Source organism: Ursus americanus, chromosome 14 (assembly GCF_024610735.1).
Source record: "Ursus americanus isolate L20-20 chromosome 14, mUrsAme1.1.p, whole genome shotgun sequence".
Taxonomy (NCBI): domain Eukaryota; kingdom Metazoa; phylum Chordata; class Mammalia; order Carnivora; family Ursidae; genus Ursus; species Ursus americanus.
This window is the reverse complement of record NC_142140.1, coordinates 4,894,677-4,911,072: the sequence shown is the minus strand read 5'-3', so window position 1 is coordinate 4,911,072 and position 16,396 is coordinate 4,894,677. Positions and strand designations below refer to the sequence as shown.

The 16,396-nt window shown below is 49.4% G+C and overlaps 1 protein-coding gene across 3 annotated transcripts in view; it reads right to left on the bottom strand.

Moving 5' to 3' along the window:
- Positions 1–16,396, bottom strand: part of FGD5 (FYVE, RhoGEF and PH domain containing 5) — a 120,569-nt gene that overhangs the window by 54,743 nt on the left and 49,430 nt on the right. For all 3 annotated transcript variants that reach the window (XM_045812477.2, XM_045812476.2, XM_045812479.2), the window contains exon 3: positions 14,718–14,850. In XM_045812477.2, coding sequence (XP_045668433.2) covers positions 14,718–14,850 — 133 coding nt within the window. The remainder of the gene's footprint in view (positions 1–14,717; positions 14,851–16,396) is intronic.

Sequence of the window (16,396 nt, the reverse complement as noted above, 5' to 3'; positions counted from 1 at the left end):
TCCCTGACCACCTGACCTGAAGATCACCCAAAGTCATTCTCTATTCCAGGGTTTCTCAGCTTTGGCACTACTGACATTTTAGGCCAGGCAGCTTTGGTTGCAAAGTCGGTCCTATATACTGTAGGATCATTAATAGTATCCATGGCTTCTACCCACTGGATGACAGGAGCAACCCCCACCCCAAGTTGTGACAACTGAAAATGTTTCCAGACATTGCCAAATGTCCTCGGGGGAAGCAAAACCTCACCCCTTGGTGAGAGCCACTTGTTATAACCGTTCATCTTGCGTGCTCTTCTTCACAGCAGCCACACTACCTGATGCCGTCCTTGCACACGGGAGATGTTCAATCAACAACTGAACAAATCAATGAAATGAGATACAGTGCCTGGCACACAGTAGGTATTCAATAAATGAGTTCCCGTCTCTAGCTGTTTCATCCCGAATAGTTGCTTGGCTAAGAAGGAAAGTGTTTTTGGAGATTTCATTCTCTCCAAGGCCACCCAAGTAGGGCAGAACTTGGGCCCTCGGTCAGTCTCCCTCCTGCATCTCACTGCTGCTTCTTGGTGGGCTGTCACAGCATCCATGGAGCAGGAGGGGAAATAGCGAGGCCTGCAGAGGCCTCCAGTCTCACCTGGCCTCCGGCCCTCCCACAGGCGCCGAATCGTGACTCACCATCTGCCTTCTGCATCTGCAGGGCTAGTGTGGGGCTCTGTGGACAAGAGAAGCTCACTCCTCCCAAGCAGGGGCTCCTGCAGAGTCCCACATGTGAAAAGGCTTTGTAAACAAAACTCTTGCAATGGAAAAAATATTCTACCAGGACGAGCCTTAACAGCTAAGAAACCCTGTGGTCAAGCTTCCATCAAAAGAATGACTTTGTAGAGAAAGGACAGAGGTCAGGAGATCTCAAGCTTGGGTTATTCCCCTATAAAATGAAGACAAGATGACCTCCTATCTCCCAGGGGCCTGTGACTCAATGCTCACTTGTCATCCAGCATGACGCTGACAGCTTGTGCTCTGATGTCAGAAGACCTGGGTTCAAATCTCCACCCCTTCCTACACCTATGCCCTTGAACAGGTGATTTCTGAGTCCCATCTGTAACACAGAGACAGTAGTAGTAGTAATAATAATAATAATAATACCCACTTAATAACAGCTAGCATTCATTGAACACTTAGTATGTGCTAAGAATGGCTCTAGCTTTTTACGTGTGTTCTCACTGAATCCTCCCAACAACGTATGAGCAAGGTATTATTCTTATTATCTCCATTTTGCAGATGAGGAAACTGAGGCACAGATAAGTTCTAACCTTTGCCCAAAGTCACTGCTAGTAAGTGGGAGAGCCAAAATTCAAAACCGGGTAGTCCAGCTTCAAAAACCAAGCACTTAGCAGTGCATCTGGCACGTAAGCACTTGGTGATAAATGGCATCTCTGCTCATTATAGATGGCAGGGGTTTTCAAGTTGGAAACACTTATCCTTCACTGTACTGGAAAGGTGGTAGCAGGAGTCTGGCACTCCAGGGGGAGCCCAGGCTAGTCCTCTGACTAGGTTCTCTCTAATCTCTGACCCTTGGAGCAGTGCCTACCATGCTACACAGGAAAGAGAACTAGGCTGGAAGTCAGGATGCCTGGACCCACATCCCAGCCAGGCCACGAGTGGCTATGCGGCTGAGGGCAAGCCCTCCTCAGATGCCTCCATGTCCTCATCCTGAAGATGGGGTCAGCACTCCCACCTGCCAGGACGAGACGATGAGATGATGGATGGGAGTGGTCGGGCCCACCCCAACTTTTGGAGTTGCCACCATTACCATTGTTTCAATCTCAAAGCTGTCAAGGGCAGACTTGTGGTAGGGCTAGGGCACGGGCCACTCTGCACGTCCTTCCCAACCCCTCCTGCCAGACGGGCAGACTCTGGGCGGGACGCATGGGGCCGTACTGCTTTAGTGACTCTGCTGATGATGGATGTGTCTTCACCAGCCGGACAAGAAGGGGGCCTGGCAGGCCATGTGCCCGAGGCTCTCCTCAGAAGCTGCTACTGGGCGTTGCCCACCCGGGCCATTTAATATAGATGTTTGTTTAACCAGGAAATGAACTCCGAGGTTGACGGCAGTGTCCAGGGACAGACTTCTGGGAACAGGGTTCCTCCCAGGAGTGTGGGGGCTGGGGGCGCCAGGGCCTGCGCTATCATGTTTCTCAGGCTGACGCTGTGGGTGTTATATCAGGCCACCACTGGCCCCTCTGCCCAAGGCCGAGGCAGCTTATCTTCCCAGTTCCCCAGGGCCGCCCAGTCCTGCACTTCCTCCCTAGGCCCCAGGCAAACCAGCCAGTCAACCCTGGCTATTCTGGGACCAACCTGGGAGGGCTAGTCCTCCTTTAGGGACCCTTCTGGTAGCAGTCACAGAAAGAGCTAGAAGTCCTAGTCCTCTGTCTCCATGCCTCAGTTTCTCCAGCTATTACATGCAGGTGCTTAGCTTCCTTCTAGAAGAGCAGTTCCCCAACCGTGACCTGAGAACCTCTGGGGTTCTGTCTCCCTTTTCTGACTACTTCTCTGGGAAGCTGGCCCAAACAACAATTCCAACAGCCTGAGCACAGAGGCAGCCGGGAGAATCCAGCTGTCTTCTAGGAAGCTAGATGTTATGAATATTTGCAAAAATGGAAAAACAATGTTATGCTCCTAAGTTTTTCTGAAAAGTTATTTTTCATAAAAAATGCCATTTATTTTAACATGCAATGGACCTATTACTGTTATTCTTAAATGAATTAAAAGATGTTTAAAAGTTTTCTCAGTGTTACCCTTTCATGTGGCAAATACTGACTGATGAAACTCACAGAAACAAAAACTCTATGGGGTCCTCAATCATTTTTAAGAGGAGAGAGAGGTGTGAGACCAAAAGGTTTTGACAACTGCTGTTTTAGAGGCTGTTGCAAAGCTCATACAGGATTGTAAGTGGAAAAGCTCATCTCAGTGAGGAGCCACAGAGGAGGGAGGCATCGTTATCACTGTGTAACAGTCATAGTAATAATTATTATTATTGTGAAAAGCAGGCCAACAAACCCCCGGCTTTATGGCCTGGCCCTCAGGAGGGTCCCAAGTAGGCCCAGGAGCCACACGTTCCTTCTCCACAATGTCCTACTTGGCAGAAGTCGAAGAAATCGTCTCGAAAGCTCCTGGTTTCTCACCACCTTTCCTACTTACAGGACTCCTGGGTTCACATCTGCTCTGCCTTTAAACAGCCACCTCCTTCCTTCCACGCTTGTCTCTGTCAGCCTCTGGTCAAGCCCCATGTCCTGGGTCTTGGTGCTTGGCTCGGTTCTCCCTATCTGTGGTTACCAGGGCACTCCACTCTCCACACCAGGACCCTCTGCCTCTCAGCTCCTTGACACCTCCTTCTCCAATGACTTTTGCCACATGTACATCTACTCCACTTAGCCTGGCCCTTCTCCACACTCAGAACTTCCCTACCTTGGAAGTGATGAGCTTTCTGGTCACCATCTTGGACCAGAGCTCCTAGCATACCTCTACCCTCAACTGAACTTGTCTCTTAGCTCTTTGGGAGCTCCAGTCTTTCACCTACTCCAATCCATCCTAGGTCATGGTGGCCACCTTTTGCTGTCACTTACAGTCCCGAGTGCCTCTTATGGTTCCCTAGCATTTGCAGAAAGGACTCATCATCCAGAATGATGCTGAGAGCCCCTACTCTGGTGTCGGAAGACCTGGGTTCAAATCCTGGACTCCACCCCTTCCTACACCTATGCCCTTGAACAGATGACTTCTCTTCTCTGAGCCTCATCTGTAACGCAGCTGTAATAATAATAATAATAATAATAATAATAATAATAATAATAATAATACCTACGTCATAATAGAACAGCTAGCATTCATTGAACACTTATTATGTGCTAAGAATGGCTCTAGTTTTTTACATGTATTCTCACTGAATCCTTCCAACAACCTATGAGCAAGGTACTATTCTTATTATCTCCATTTTGCAGATGAGGGAAATGAGGCACAGGTAAGTCCTACCCTTTGCCTGTGATTCAGCCTAGAGACCCTTTCTGGCACCTCTCCTGCATTCCTCCATGCCCCACGGAACACAATTTTACACCTTGTTTTTCCCTACCTCTGGGCCTTTTCGGTTCCTGCAGGTCCCTGTGCCGGAACTTCCCTACGATCTCTGGAAGTGTCTCTAAGTCACACACTAACCTTGAGAGGTTGCAGAGCCCCAAGGCAGGTATCCTGATGCTCTGGATTTGCCAGCCTCCTCAGCCACACAGCCCATTGAAAGAAAAATCCACCCAGAACTGGGGAGGGACTGCCTTCTATGGCTGTGTCAAGCCCTGGGGAAATCCTGAGAGGGTCCCAGTGAGGGGGCTTGCTGGAGTGTTCCGAGGCCACATCTGGAGAAGGGAGAGTGCTCAGGACTCACAAGTGTCACCAGACTCTTGGAGAGTGCTGTCTCCAAAGTCCCTCCAGGCACCACCATCACACACATTGTCTTTCCCCTGGGAATTCAGGTCAGGGTGTCCAGCACAGCCTTCAGCGGCCACTGGGAAACTCAGAGACAGGGGCTCAGGGAGGCATGGCTCATTTTTATCCCACCTGTCACCTGTGCTCCCACAGGAGGCAGAGAAGGGATAAAGATGGTGAAAGAGAGGCGACACAAGCGAGGAGGAGGGTAGGGAGAAGGTGGGACCATACAGAAGTCTCCTGGCTCCCCAGGACCAAGTGGCTGCCTCCAGCTCATGCTGACACCTGCCTTATTCTAGTTCCTGAAGCCAGGCTGCTTGAGTCTGGCTTTGGCCTATATGCTTTAAGAAACTTTTAGTTTTGGAGGGAATCTTTGCTTCTGATGCAGTTTGTAATATATTCACAGAAGCATCTGGGAAGGCCCCGAATGAGAGACCAGGAAACCTGAATCTACTGTGGACTTTGCCTCAAACCTGCTGAATAACCCCCAGCAGGCAATGGCTTCTCTGTGAGCTGTAGTTTTCCTTCCTGTAAGACAAAGCAATCTCTTGCATAACTGGGACACTATACCCCCTGAATAGCAACTCTCAATTTCCCTCTCCCCCAGCCCCTGGCAACCATTATTCTACTCTCTGCTTCAACTGTTTTAGATCCCTCATGTAAATGGAATCATGCAGCATTTGTCCCTCTGTGACTGGCTTACTTCACTTAGCACAATGTGCTCCAGGTTCATCCATGCTGTATCATGTGACGGGATTTCCTTCCTTTTTAAGGCCGAATAATATTCCATTGTATGAACAGACCACACTTTGTTTACCCATTCATCCGTCAATGGACATTAAGAGGGTAGAATTAATGTGAAGTGTTCTTACCGCAGTAAAAAACAAAACCAAGTGATATCAAAATGCCCGTCAGCTCTCTCAGCTTCTAGAATCCTAAGAGAGTGGTTGTAACTGTGATTGGCAAGTTCTCACTGTTTGAAAAGGCTCATATGATATTTGGTCTTCCTGTCCTCACCATCTCACGTCAGGTCAAGAAAGGACCAGCCATGACCTCAAGAAGCCAGTCAATGGCTGTATTCCAAACTGTCTGTTTGTGCCTCCTATGTACGTTCCTTCTCCTTTTCACTTAACTACACCCTACTCTCCTTTGTGAAGCACTAAGACCTCACCTCCTCCTGGAAGCCTCCCTGATTGTCCTGACTTTTAAGACTTGAGCCACTTATCCTATTTGGAGCTGAGGACAGTGGGGCTGCCCCACAACTGTTCTATCTCACAGGCAGCCGTTGATTTTAACTCATGAGATATAATATTCAGAAAAGAGCAAAAAACATAAATATAAGGTTTAGAGACTATCATGTCAGCAGCTTTTTCACTCTCCACCTTGGCTGTGAGTGCCTCATGGTTGGGCACCACACTGGCTTCTTTCCTGGCACCTGGAGGGCTGAGGGCCCTGTGGGGGCTCCATACAGACTGGCTGGCTGATGTACACAGGCCAGGGCTCAAACTTCAGTGAGCAGACACACACTGCTGGGGATCTGGTGAACCTATGGATCCTGGTGCCGTGAGTCTTGGGGGTTCCTGGGGGGCTGCAGGTCTCCAAGTCCAACTCTGGGCTGCAGGGCTGCAGACTAGGTACATAGAGCAGCTGCCATAAGGCCAGGAAGGAGAAAGGGAGGGTGAGTGTGATGGTGGCCCCAATCCCACGCTGGGGCCACGGGCATATCTAGACATAGCAGAGAGGAAAATCAGCCACAGAACAAGCTCTCTTAGGGTCAGGGCATCCTAATTGTCTCCACACCCAGCCCTCCAGGACCCTGAACAAGGGGTATGGGACATGCAGGTGTCCTAGCCGCCTCTAGACCTCTGAGCCCCTAGTCTCTGAGAGTCTGTGTCCCTCATGCTCCACCGCTCACACTGTCTTGAAATGTCTCTTGTTTACTCTGCTGAACGGTCACACCCTCTGCCTCATTACTGGGGAGCTGGTGAGAAGCCAGGCAGGCTCCCAGCTCTGCCCCTCACTGTGCAAAGTAAATTATACAGGACCAAACAAAGGTTTTCATTTATCAAACTGTCATGCATCTAGGTTTGTTTTCCTTACTTGACTGCAGGAACTGAGTCTAATGTATTCATTTATTTATTAGTTTTTTTGAGAATATTTACTGAGTACTATTTTATGTGCCAGGCCATAAAGACATAAACGTGAAAAGAAGTGTGGCACCAGGGGCGCCTGGGTGACTCAGCCGGTGACACGTCTGCCTTTGGCTCAGGTCATGATCTCAGGGTCCTGGGATCGAGCCCTGCATCGGGTTCCCTGCTCAGTGGGGAGTCTACCTCTCCCTCTGCCCCTCCCCCCACCACTCGTGAACGCACTCTCTCCCTCTTTCAAACAAATAAATAAAATCTTAAAAAAAAAAAAAAAAGTGGTCCTGCCCTCTTGGAGCTATGCTTACAGGGAAAGGCAAATGGCATGCAAGTAAGCAGAAGAAGAAACACATAATCACAGCTTGAGATAAACATGAGGAAGGAAGTAGACAGGAATGCTGCAACTGAGCACTGCAGAGTGAGCAGGGGAGACCTCTTTGAGGAGGTGACATTTCATCTGAAACCCTTAGCCAGCTGTGCGAAGGGTGGGATGAGTGCTTCAGGTGGAGCTGACTGCAAGTCCAAAGACCCTGAGGTGGGTTTGAAGAATGGACAGACTTGTTTTTGAATCCTTCATGATGCCTGGCCAAAGACCTTGGAGTTTGCTGAGTTTCATTTGATCTGTGATTAACACATGACAATAGAAGATGAAATGCCAGGGAGTTCAAATCTTTAGCATCTGGTGCCAACACCCAGAATGGCAGGCACAAGAGGGGAAGCAGGCCGAGGGGATGGGAAGATGCCAAGTTCAGTCTGGGATGTGCTGAGTCAGAGGTACAGGAGACCCTCCTTATCTTTGGGGGATAGGTCTAAAGACTCCAGAGAATGCCGGAGACCACAGATAGTGCCAAACGCCACAGGAGCATACCTTGCAGATATTGTGGGTCCTTCCAGACCATTATAATAAATATCGCAGTAAAGTGAGTCAAATAAATTTTTTGGTTTCCTGATGCATAAAAATTATGTTTATACCATACTGTATTCTATTAAGTATGAAACAATGTATGTACCATAATTAAAAATACTTTATTGCTACAAAATGCTGAGTTGTAATCACTGATCACACATCACCATAACAAATATGATAATGATGAAAAGTTTGAAACACTGTGAGAATTACCAAAATGTGACACAGAGATGCGAAGTGAGTAAATGCTGGAAAAATGGTGCCAACAGACTTGCTTGGTGCAGAGTTGTCACAAACTTTCGATTTGTGAAGAATGCAGTATCTGTGAAGTACAACAGAGTGGGCGCAATAAAATGCAGTATGCCTACATACAGTATGTTTCTTCCTAGACATACACGCCTATGATCAAGTTTAATTTATAAAGTAGGCACGGGGGCGCCTGGGTGGCTCAGTCTGTTAAGCAGCTGCCTTTGGCTCAGGTCATGATTCTGGGGTCCTGGGATCGAGCCCCACATGGGGCTCCTTGCTCAGCGGGGAGCCTGCTTCTTCCTCTGCCCCTCCCCCTGCTCATGTGCACGTGCACTCTCTCTCTCAAATAAATAAACAAAATCTTAAAAAAAAATAAAGTGGCACAGTACTTAGTAATAAAATAGGACAATTATAATAATATATTACAATAAAAGTTACGTGAATGTGGTCTCTCTAAAAATATCTTATACAGTACCTCATAGTACTGCACACACCCTGATTCTTCTTATGATGATACGAGATGATAAAATGCCTACATGATGACATCAAGAGATATAAGTGATGTGGGTGCTGTGACATGGTGTTAGGTGACTCCTGGCTTTCTGAATATATGTCAGAAGGAGGATCACTTGCTTCTAGATCAAGCTCATCACAGGTAACTGAAACTACGGAAAGCAAAACTGTGAATAAGGGGAGACGACAGTATATGTGGGGCTTCCAAGAAGCGACCAAAAGTTTAGCTGGAGGCTGGAGCATTGGGCTGCAGAGAGGGGTCAGACCAGGAGGTCAGCTCTAGTAACTCCGCCCTAGGCTGCTGGCCTGGAATGGGCTGCCTGAGCAGAACACAGGATGACTGATGGATGGGGATGGAAGAGCTCAGGAGCCTTGGGAAATAAATGCCTGGTGTGGGGGCACAGAGTTGGACAGCCACAGAAGTAGGGAGAGAACCAGAACAAAGGCAGCCAGTAAAAAACAAGAGAAGAGGGAACTTCCAAGGCGAGAGACCACCAGAGCTGAGGCTCAGGGTCTGGGGTGGACAGCATGGAGACCCTGGCTCATGGAGGTCAGGGAGGGCTGTGCAGGGTGGATGACGGCAGTAAGGGAGGTAGGGGCGTGGGGAAGACTTGAATATGTCTGTGGGTGAGGGAAGTCCTAAAGAATCTCTGCAGCCCATCTCCCTCTCCTGTGCTCCAGTCTGCTGAGCTGGTCTCGCTCTCGAGGCTCATTCTCACCGTCCTGCCTCTGTGCTGCTGTCCTCTGCCCAGAATGCTCTGTCCCTAGACCCCGCCAGTTCTTGCTGGCTCACACTATTCAGCTCCCTGTTGAAAGGTTTCCTCCCCATCATAAAGGCCTTCTCTAAGGAACTGGAACCCTTCCCCACTGCTGGTTGGAATGTAAAATGGGGCAGCCACTGTGGAAAATGATATGGCGGTTCCTCAAAAAATTAAAAATAGAATTATATGATTTAGCAACTCCGCTTCTGGGGACATACACAAACGAACTGGAAGCAATGTCTCGAAGAGACATCTGTGTACCACGTTCATAGCAGTATTACTCACAACAGCCAAAAAGTGGAAGCAACCCCAGTCCCCATTGGTGGATGAATGACAAACAAAATGTGATGTGTACATACAAGTGGAATATTCTTCAGCCTTAAAAAGGAAGGAAACTCTGACACAGGCTACAACATGGATGTGCCTTGAGGGTATTATGCTGTGAAATAAACTAGTCACAGAAGGACAAATTCCATATAACCCCAACTCACTTACATGAGGTCCCCAGAGCAGTCAAAATCGTAGACGTGGAAAGTAGCACGGTGGCAGCCAGGGGCTGGGGAAGGGGGTGGGCAGTTAGTGTTTCATGGGGACGAAGTTTCAGTTTGGGGAGATAAAGAGTTCTGTGGATGGATGGTAGCGGTGGTGTACGACAGGGTGAGTGTACTTAATGCCACTGAACTATACACTTAAAAATAGTTACGATGGTGGGTTTTTATGTTATGTATATTTTAATACATTTTTTAATTGCAAAAAAAAGCCTTCTCTACCCTCTCCGCCTAAATTTCCCCCCTCATCCCACCCCTGCAGCCCTGCTCCCACCACCAGGGTTTGTTCTGTGTGTTTGATGTGATAGCCCTTCCACAGCCTAAGCCCACCTTAGGAGCCTTCTAACTGACTGCTCATCTCCTTCACTGGAGTAGAAACTCCACCAGGGCAGGGAGGCACCTGGTCTGTCTTGTAGCTGCTGGATCTTAAGCCCTTGGAAGGGTGCCTGGCATAGGAGGTGCTCAGTGGCTACTTAGTAAATAAATTTCTGCTGAAGGGGAGGGACGGGGAGAAACTGAGTGAGGATACAAGAGAAGATGCAGACGGGAGGGAGTTCATGTTCACCCGGGGGCGAGGTTGTTTTCTGGGAAGGAGAACAGGCTGCAGCCTGAGGAAGCTTCTGCAGGTTTAGGAGGGCCTCCCAGGGACTAGGAGGAGTGAGCACATGCCATGGAGCCAATGTTCAGGGCTGCACAACCGGTTGTAAGACTGGCATGAAGAAAGCATATGTCGGCATTTAAGCCAGGTGGGAGACTGGCCTAATGGAAATAACTGGGGTTCAAGCAGATGGTCAGGGCGAGGTGGCAGGTGCAAGGTCTGGGGGCACGAGGCCAGCAGAAGGCCCAGACCAGGCCGCCTGGACCGTGGGTGCAGCCAGCGAAAAGATGACCTGTCTGGGCAGGGCTGGGGAGGGCATCACGGCAGGACAGGCCTGTTCCAGAGGACAGGGCAAATTTCTGCCTGGGCTCGAGGGTGGACCCATCAGGGAAATGTGGTGACAACAGGACTCACACAAAGGGAGGAGGAGGTGGAGGGAGGAGGTGGCTCGGAGAGGCCACCAACTCCTGGGCTGGTCTCCGGAGAGCTGGTATTTAGCTTGAACAGTCTCAGTTAGTCTGAAAACAAGGCTTGCTGTCAGGGAGGAGTGACATGCCAGGCAGCCTTTGTCTCCTTTCACAGCTGGATCTATTTTTATGTCCTTTTTGCTTTTCCTTTTTTGCCCTCTCTTTCCTTTAACCCATACCCCCTGAATATCTCTGAGTGGAAGAGAGGGAGAAGTCAGACAGGTGGGTGGGTGGACAGCTGGGTTCAGCTTCCCATCCTGATCCAAATCTCTCTCCTTCTGACATGGCCACCTCAAAACATCTGGAAGAGTGGAGCTCATCACCTTACATTTATTTTTACATCAAACTCTAGGAAGGGTGGGGCTCACCGCAAACATGCCTCCCGAGGCCCCAGGGGAAGCAATTCCACTATCATTCACACTTTCCTTAGGTCTGCTCCTAGGAGGTGGCTGGAGATGGGAAATCTGGCTCCTTTTCCCTCCTTGATGTAATGGAGGCACAGAAGGGGAGAGGTCTTTGCCTTCTGAGGAAGTAGAATTTTCAGACACAGTGGAAGATGAAAGAATGAGGAGTAAATGCTCCTTCTCCCCACCTCCCATGCCACCAAAACTTCTACAGCAAGAACGAGCCAGGAAAGATTGCTCCCTCCAGAAACCTCCCTTCATATTTACACCACAGCCCAGCAGTTTGCGAACTCTTCTGCACTGAGGGCTGCAAGGAGGGAGTGCACTGTCATGGCCTCTTGGGGGTCACTGTAGTGGCAGGTACGGAGATCGAAAGTGCACCTCTCTGGCCCACCAATCCCTTTCTGAGATCTACCCTAGAGAAAAGCATGTGCATAAGGAGGTGTGTGAGCAAGTGCACTGCGATTCTGTTGGTAGAGCACACAAATTAGAAACCCCGTAAGTTCCCTCAGCAGGGGGAGAGCAAAATAAAGGGCAGCATATCCATAAATTGGAACACCATACAGCAGTAAAAATAAAAGGACGCTGTGTAGCAATGTGCAACAATCCCTACGATACCAGCGAGTGACTGCAACCCAGTTACACCAGGTTTCTTATAGCTTGATATATTCAACATATGAAAACAATAACTCCACAAACAGTACCCTCCATTTTCCACTCATAATGAATGATACACACAGATGAATGCAGGGAAAAGGTTCTGGAAAGATACACACCAAACTGCGTACCACAGCTACCTCCATGGGGACACAGGAACTAGGAATGAGTACCCCAGAGCATCTAACCCTCACCTGTAATGACTTCACACTTTATGAGGAGAACCCAGTGGAGCATGCCTCATGCAACGAAAACTTGATTTTTAAAGGTGATTGCCACTGTGGTTCATTACGAAAGCCTCGAGGGCAGAAGGGAAGGGATGCTCGGTACATTTGGTAGGTGAGAAGGCTGGACTCCCAAGGGTGAACTGACCTGCCTTGAGGAGTCTAGACCCACGCTTCTCCCTCTGTGCTCTCAGAATGACAGGATGCTAGTGTCTCCAAGCCCAGCTCCTGATGTGGGCCCCGCCTTTGGCTGGCCATTGGTTCTACGTGGCTCTGACTCCAGGACACAGAAGAGGTCCCTGTGCCTGGCAGGAGCTGCCTCAGTTCTGCAACCCTGTCGTTATCACTGAGCTCTACTGGACCTTGCATAGGTTGCTTCCCTATCCTACCCACGGTCCCACCCACTCTGACCTTCATGTGTTCTTTTACTGTGTGCCAGGCATTTGTCTCCTCAGATTTATTCACTCTCAAAACTACTGTGAAGTAGGCACCACTATTGTCTTCCCAGTTTTACAGAAGGGGAAACGGAGGGGCAGAGTGGTTAAGGAATTGCCCATTTGCTAGTTACTCAGCTAGCAAGCATCGAAGCTGAGTTTGAACTTCTCATTCCCTATACCACCCCACCTCCTGCAAGCTCCTGGGGGTGTCCATGCAATGGCCTGGAGACCACAAGGCTGGGAAGCTGACCCAGATGACCACCAATGTCCAGGACCCTAGGACTTCATGCCTTTACAATGGTCCTGAGCAAATAGGACCCTCCCTTCTCCCTCTCCCCCTCTGCTTCCCAGACAGGAACAACAGATGGTTATCATGCCCCTACTATGTAGCTGGCACTTTTACATCTGTGCCCTCATTCAACCCTCCTACAGCCCAGTTACTATTAATGTTCTCATTTTGCAGATGGGGAAGCTGAGGTCCTATAATGGGAAGTGACTGGCCAGTGGTAACACAGCTGGAGGAGGAGATGCAGGTGGTCCCAGAGGAAGGTTTAACAGAGAACCTGGTGCTATGGTGGGGAACCATCACTAGGTGGGGGACCCTGAGGTACAGAAAGTTGCATAGGGGACGCCCCACTGCTCCATCAGCCCTTCGACTCTTCCTGGCCTGGTACCCAACTCCCAGCTTCAGAGTGGGGACCAAATCCCAAATAGCAACTATCTTTCTGCTCCCAGGCTCCACGACCCCGCGGGATGCCTAGAAAAGCCACAATCATCTCTAACTGGCACCACTAACTCAAAGCTCCTCTCCCTTGCCCTCAAACAGGCAACACTTCTTTTTGGGGAGAGGGGAAGAAGTGGAGAGGTAAGAGAAGGCTTCCAGGGCTACAGGGGGGAAAACAAACAAACAAGCAAACAAAGAGCAGGCTTGGAGCCAGCCAGACCTGGTTTTGAGTCCAACCCCTTTAATCACTAGCAGAGTGGCCTTGGGCAAGTTACTTAATTTCTGTGTCCTCCACTACACCCAAGTGGTGGTGGTATTAACCTTGAACTTGTAAGGAACCAAAGAGGCATGGATTGCGGAAGACAGCACACTCTATCCAGAGAGGGAGAGGAAGGGTCAGGAGCCACAGGGGGAAGGACTGAAGAGGAGCCAGGTGGGAAAACCCCCTTCAGCATTCCCATAGCCCTAGGGAGGCCACGTTATGAAGACCCTGACCAGAGAGATAAATGAAATGAAATCAAGGGTATGAAAACAAAATGAAAGACATGACCATTTATACAAAGCTAGGTTAAGTGCCAGGCACTTCTGCTGAGCGCTTCCACAGACACAGTCTTTAATCAACGTGATCCACCTACTAGTCCAGCCTTGGAAGGACAGAATGACAAAGAATGGGAGACGGACACCATATAAGGTACCTGAACGAGGCTAGTCAGGTAGGAGGTGATGCTCCTTGACCTCCCCAGCTACTCCTCTGCAGACAACTGGGGCCCAGGGGATGGTATGGGGGAAATGTCAAGCTGGTCTCAACCTTCCTAGTCTGTCTCTCTGCAGCGGGGGTGTCCCTCTTGGTCTAAACTCCTGGCCCCCAGCACCTCATGGTGTTTCCTGGATGACATGGACTAACAGCCGTGCGGTCCTGGGCAAGTTCTTCACTTCTCTGTTTCGAGACAAACCCGAGCCCCAAGAAGCAGTGTGTGGAAGGACTATAATCAGCCAGGCTCCCAGGCACCCTGAGGCAGCACATATAATTACCACCGTGCCCTGATGCCCGCTAAGAGGTCTGGACCACCAATGTGACTTGGTCCCTGTATCAGGCAGGGACCCAACTCTCTGTCTGCCTCCAGACAAGCGACATCCCATCTAAGCGCTGACACAGGGTATGGGAAACCAACTTTCATTCCAAAACTGTCTTCAGTTAATGAAACTCACACACTTCCCTAACTCATCCTCATGATTCCCACTTCACAGATGAAGAAACTGAGCCCAGAAGCCTAAGGTCATTAGAATTCAGGCCTATCTTGATTCAAATCATGCAGCTCTATTTCACTTCATCCACAAGGGCTCTGGGAAGCCCCAAACTTCCTCAGACCCAAGAAGTCGGTAGGAGCTGTCACCTGGCCTCACCAACACAGGATCCTGTGTCTCCCCATGTGTGTTAAGATGCAGCCCCAGCTGTGCAGTGACTCAGCCTCTGTATCCAACTTGGGGCTAGCTATTTACAAACAGCTCCCTCCTCACCAAAAGGGGGTACAGTGGATCCTTCACCATCCTTTTCGGCCTTTACATCTCTGACTCCCCACAACCCACTGGCCCCTTGCCCAGGACGGGGCACCCTACCTTGTGGCCGAGGCTGGGGTCTCTTGGAGCACTGTCCTCCTCCTCCGAACTTCCCTGCTCTTCATCCGATGACAGGTCTTCTTTGGGGGCTGCCGCCGAGATAGGACAGACCTTATAGGGTTCTGTGTAGGCGCTGAGGTCAGAGCAGAAGAGAGGGTTAGAGCTCCCTGTACAGGAAAGGCAAAGTGAATACACCAGGGGCCCTATTAATGCCACAAGTCATTAACGAGCGCTTCATGTGCAAAGCCCCATGCCTGCCCTCCATGGGGACCCAGAACTGCATAAGACACAAGCCCAAACTTCCCTATATGCTCCCACTCCAGCCATCCTGGCCTCCTCGTAGTCCCTGAATGTGCCACGCTCTCTGCTGCCTAAGTGTATTCACACATGCTAAGAGTACAGGAGGCAGGCTGTGATGCCGGAGGGTACAAATAATTACTGGGAGGGCAAGAGATGTTCATTCTGATTGGTCTGGCAGTCTGGGCTGGCCTGGTTATGCAGCAGGGTCCGTTCCCAAGGTGGCCATGTCCTCCGGGCCTGAATAAGGGATGTAGTGATGCAGTACAGTTCAGGATGTGCATTCTGGACCCTGCTTCCTGCCTTGTCATCAGCTAGATCATGGATAATACACAATCAGGGTATCAGTTTCTCCCTAGGGGAATAATGATTCCTATATCATTCATGCTTAGAAAACTTACACAGGTAAGATAGCAAACTCATACGTATATGACTATGACATAGGCATTGCCATTAATTAATTAAACACATTTATCCAATAAATGTTTATTGATTGCCTGCTTTATGCAGGCACGTAGCTAGGCAGAGGGTAACGCCGTGGCAAATAAAGCAGATATGGTCCCTGTTTCAAAAAAGGAACCACAAATATATGATCATAAACTGTTTGGACAGGTCAGGGACTGGCTGCTCTGAGGCTGAGAGCAGGAGGAGAAGGAGCTCTGTGATAGCACAGGGAAGTTTCCAGGAGAAGCAGCATGTGACAAAACAACCTGGGGCAGAAGAACCCTCCTTTTTCTGACTTCAAAACTATCCCCACAGAGGAGACTCTAACCCCATTACAACCACCTCCTTGCTCTGTTCCCTGCTACAGGCCTCCCTCTCCACCCAGCAGAGTGGTTGCTCTACAACAGGGATTAGGCCATGTCCCTCTCCTACTTGAAAACTTTCAATAGCTCTCTCCTGCCATGGCCAACGTGGTCCCAGACAACTTCTCACAAAACTTCTTCTCATACTCAAAATCCAGGCATTTGGTCTTACTGAATTCTTCTATTTTTTTTAAAGATCTATTTATTTATCTGAAAGAGAGTGAGAGCAAGCACAAGAAAGAGGCGCATGGGGAGAGGGAGAGAGAATCTCAAGCAGACTCTGTGCTAAGTGTGGAGCCCAATGCAGGGCTCAATCTCATGACTCTGAGATCATGATCTGAGCTGAAACCAAGAGTTAGATATTCAACCAACTGCACCACCCAGACACCCCTGGTCTTACTAAATTCTAATCAAGTATTTATTTCTGCCCTCTGGGAATGCCACAACGAGATACCAGAATAATGGATGGATGGATGGATGGACGGACTGACTGTAGGAGAGGAGGGAGCATCCAGTTGCTGGAATGGCTGGGCTAATGCTAGCCCAGGCCTCATGTGGGCAGGGACACTGTTCTTA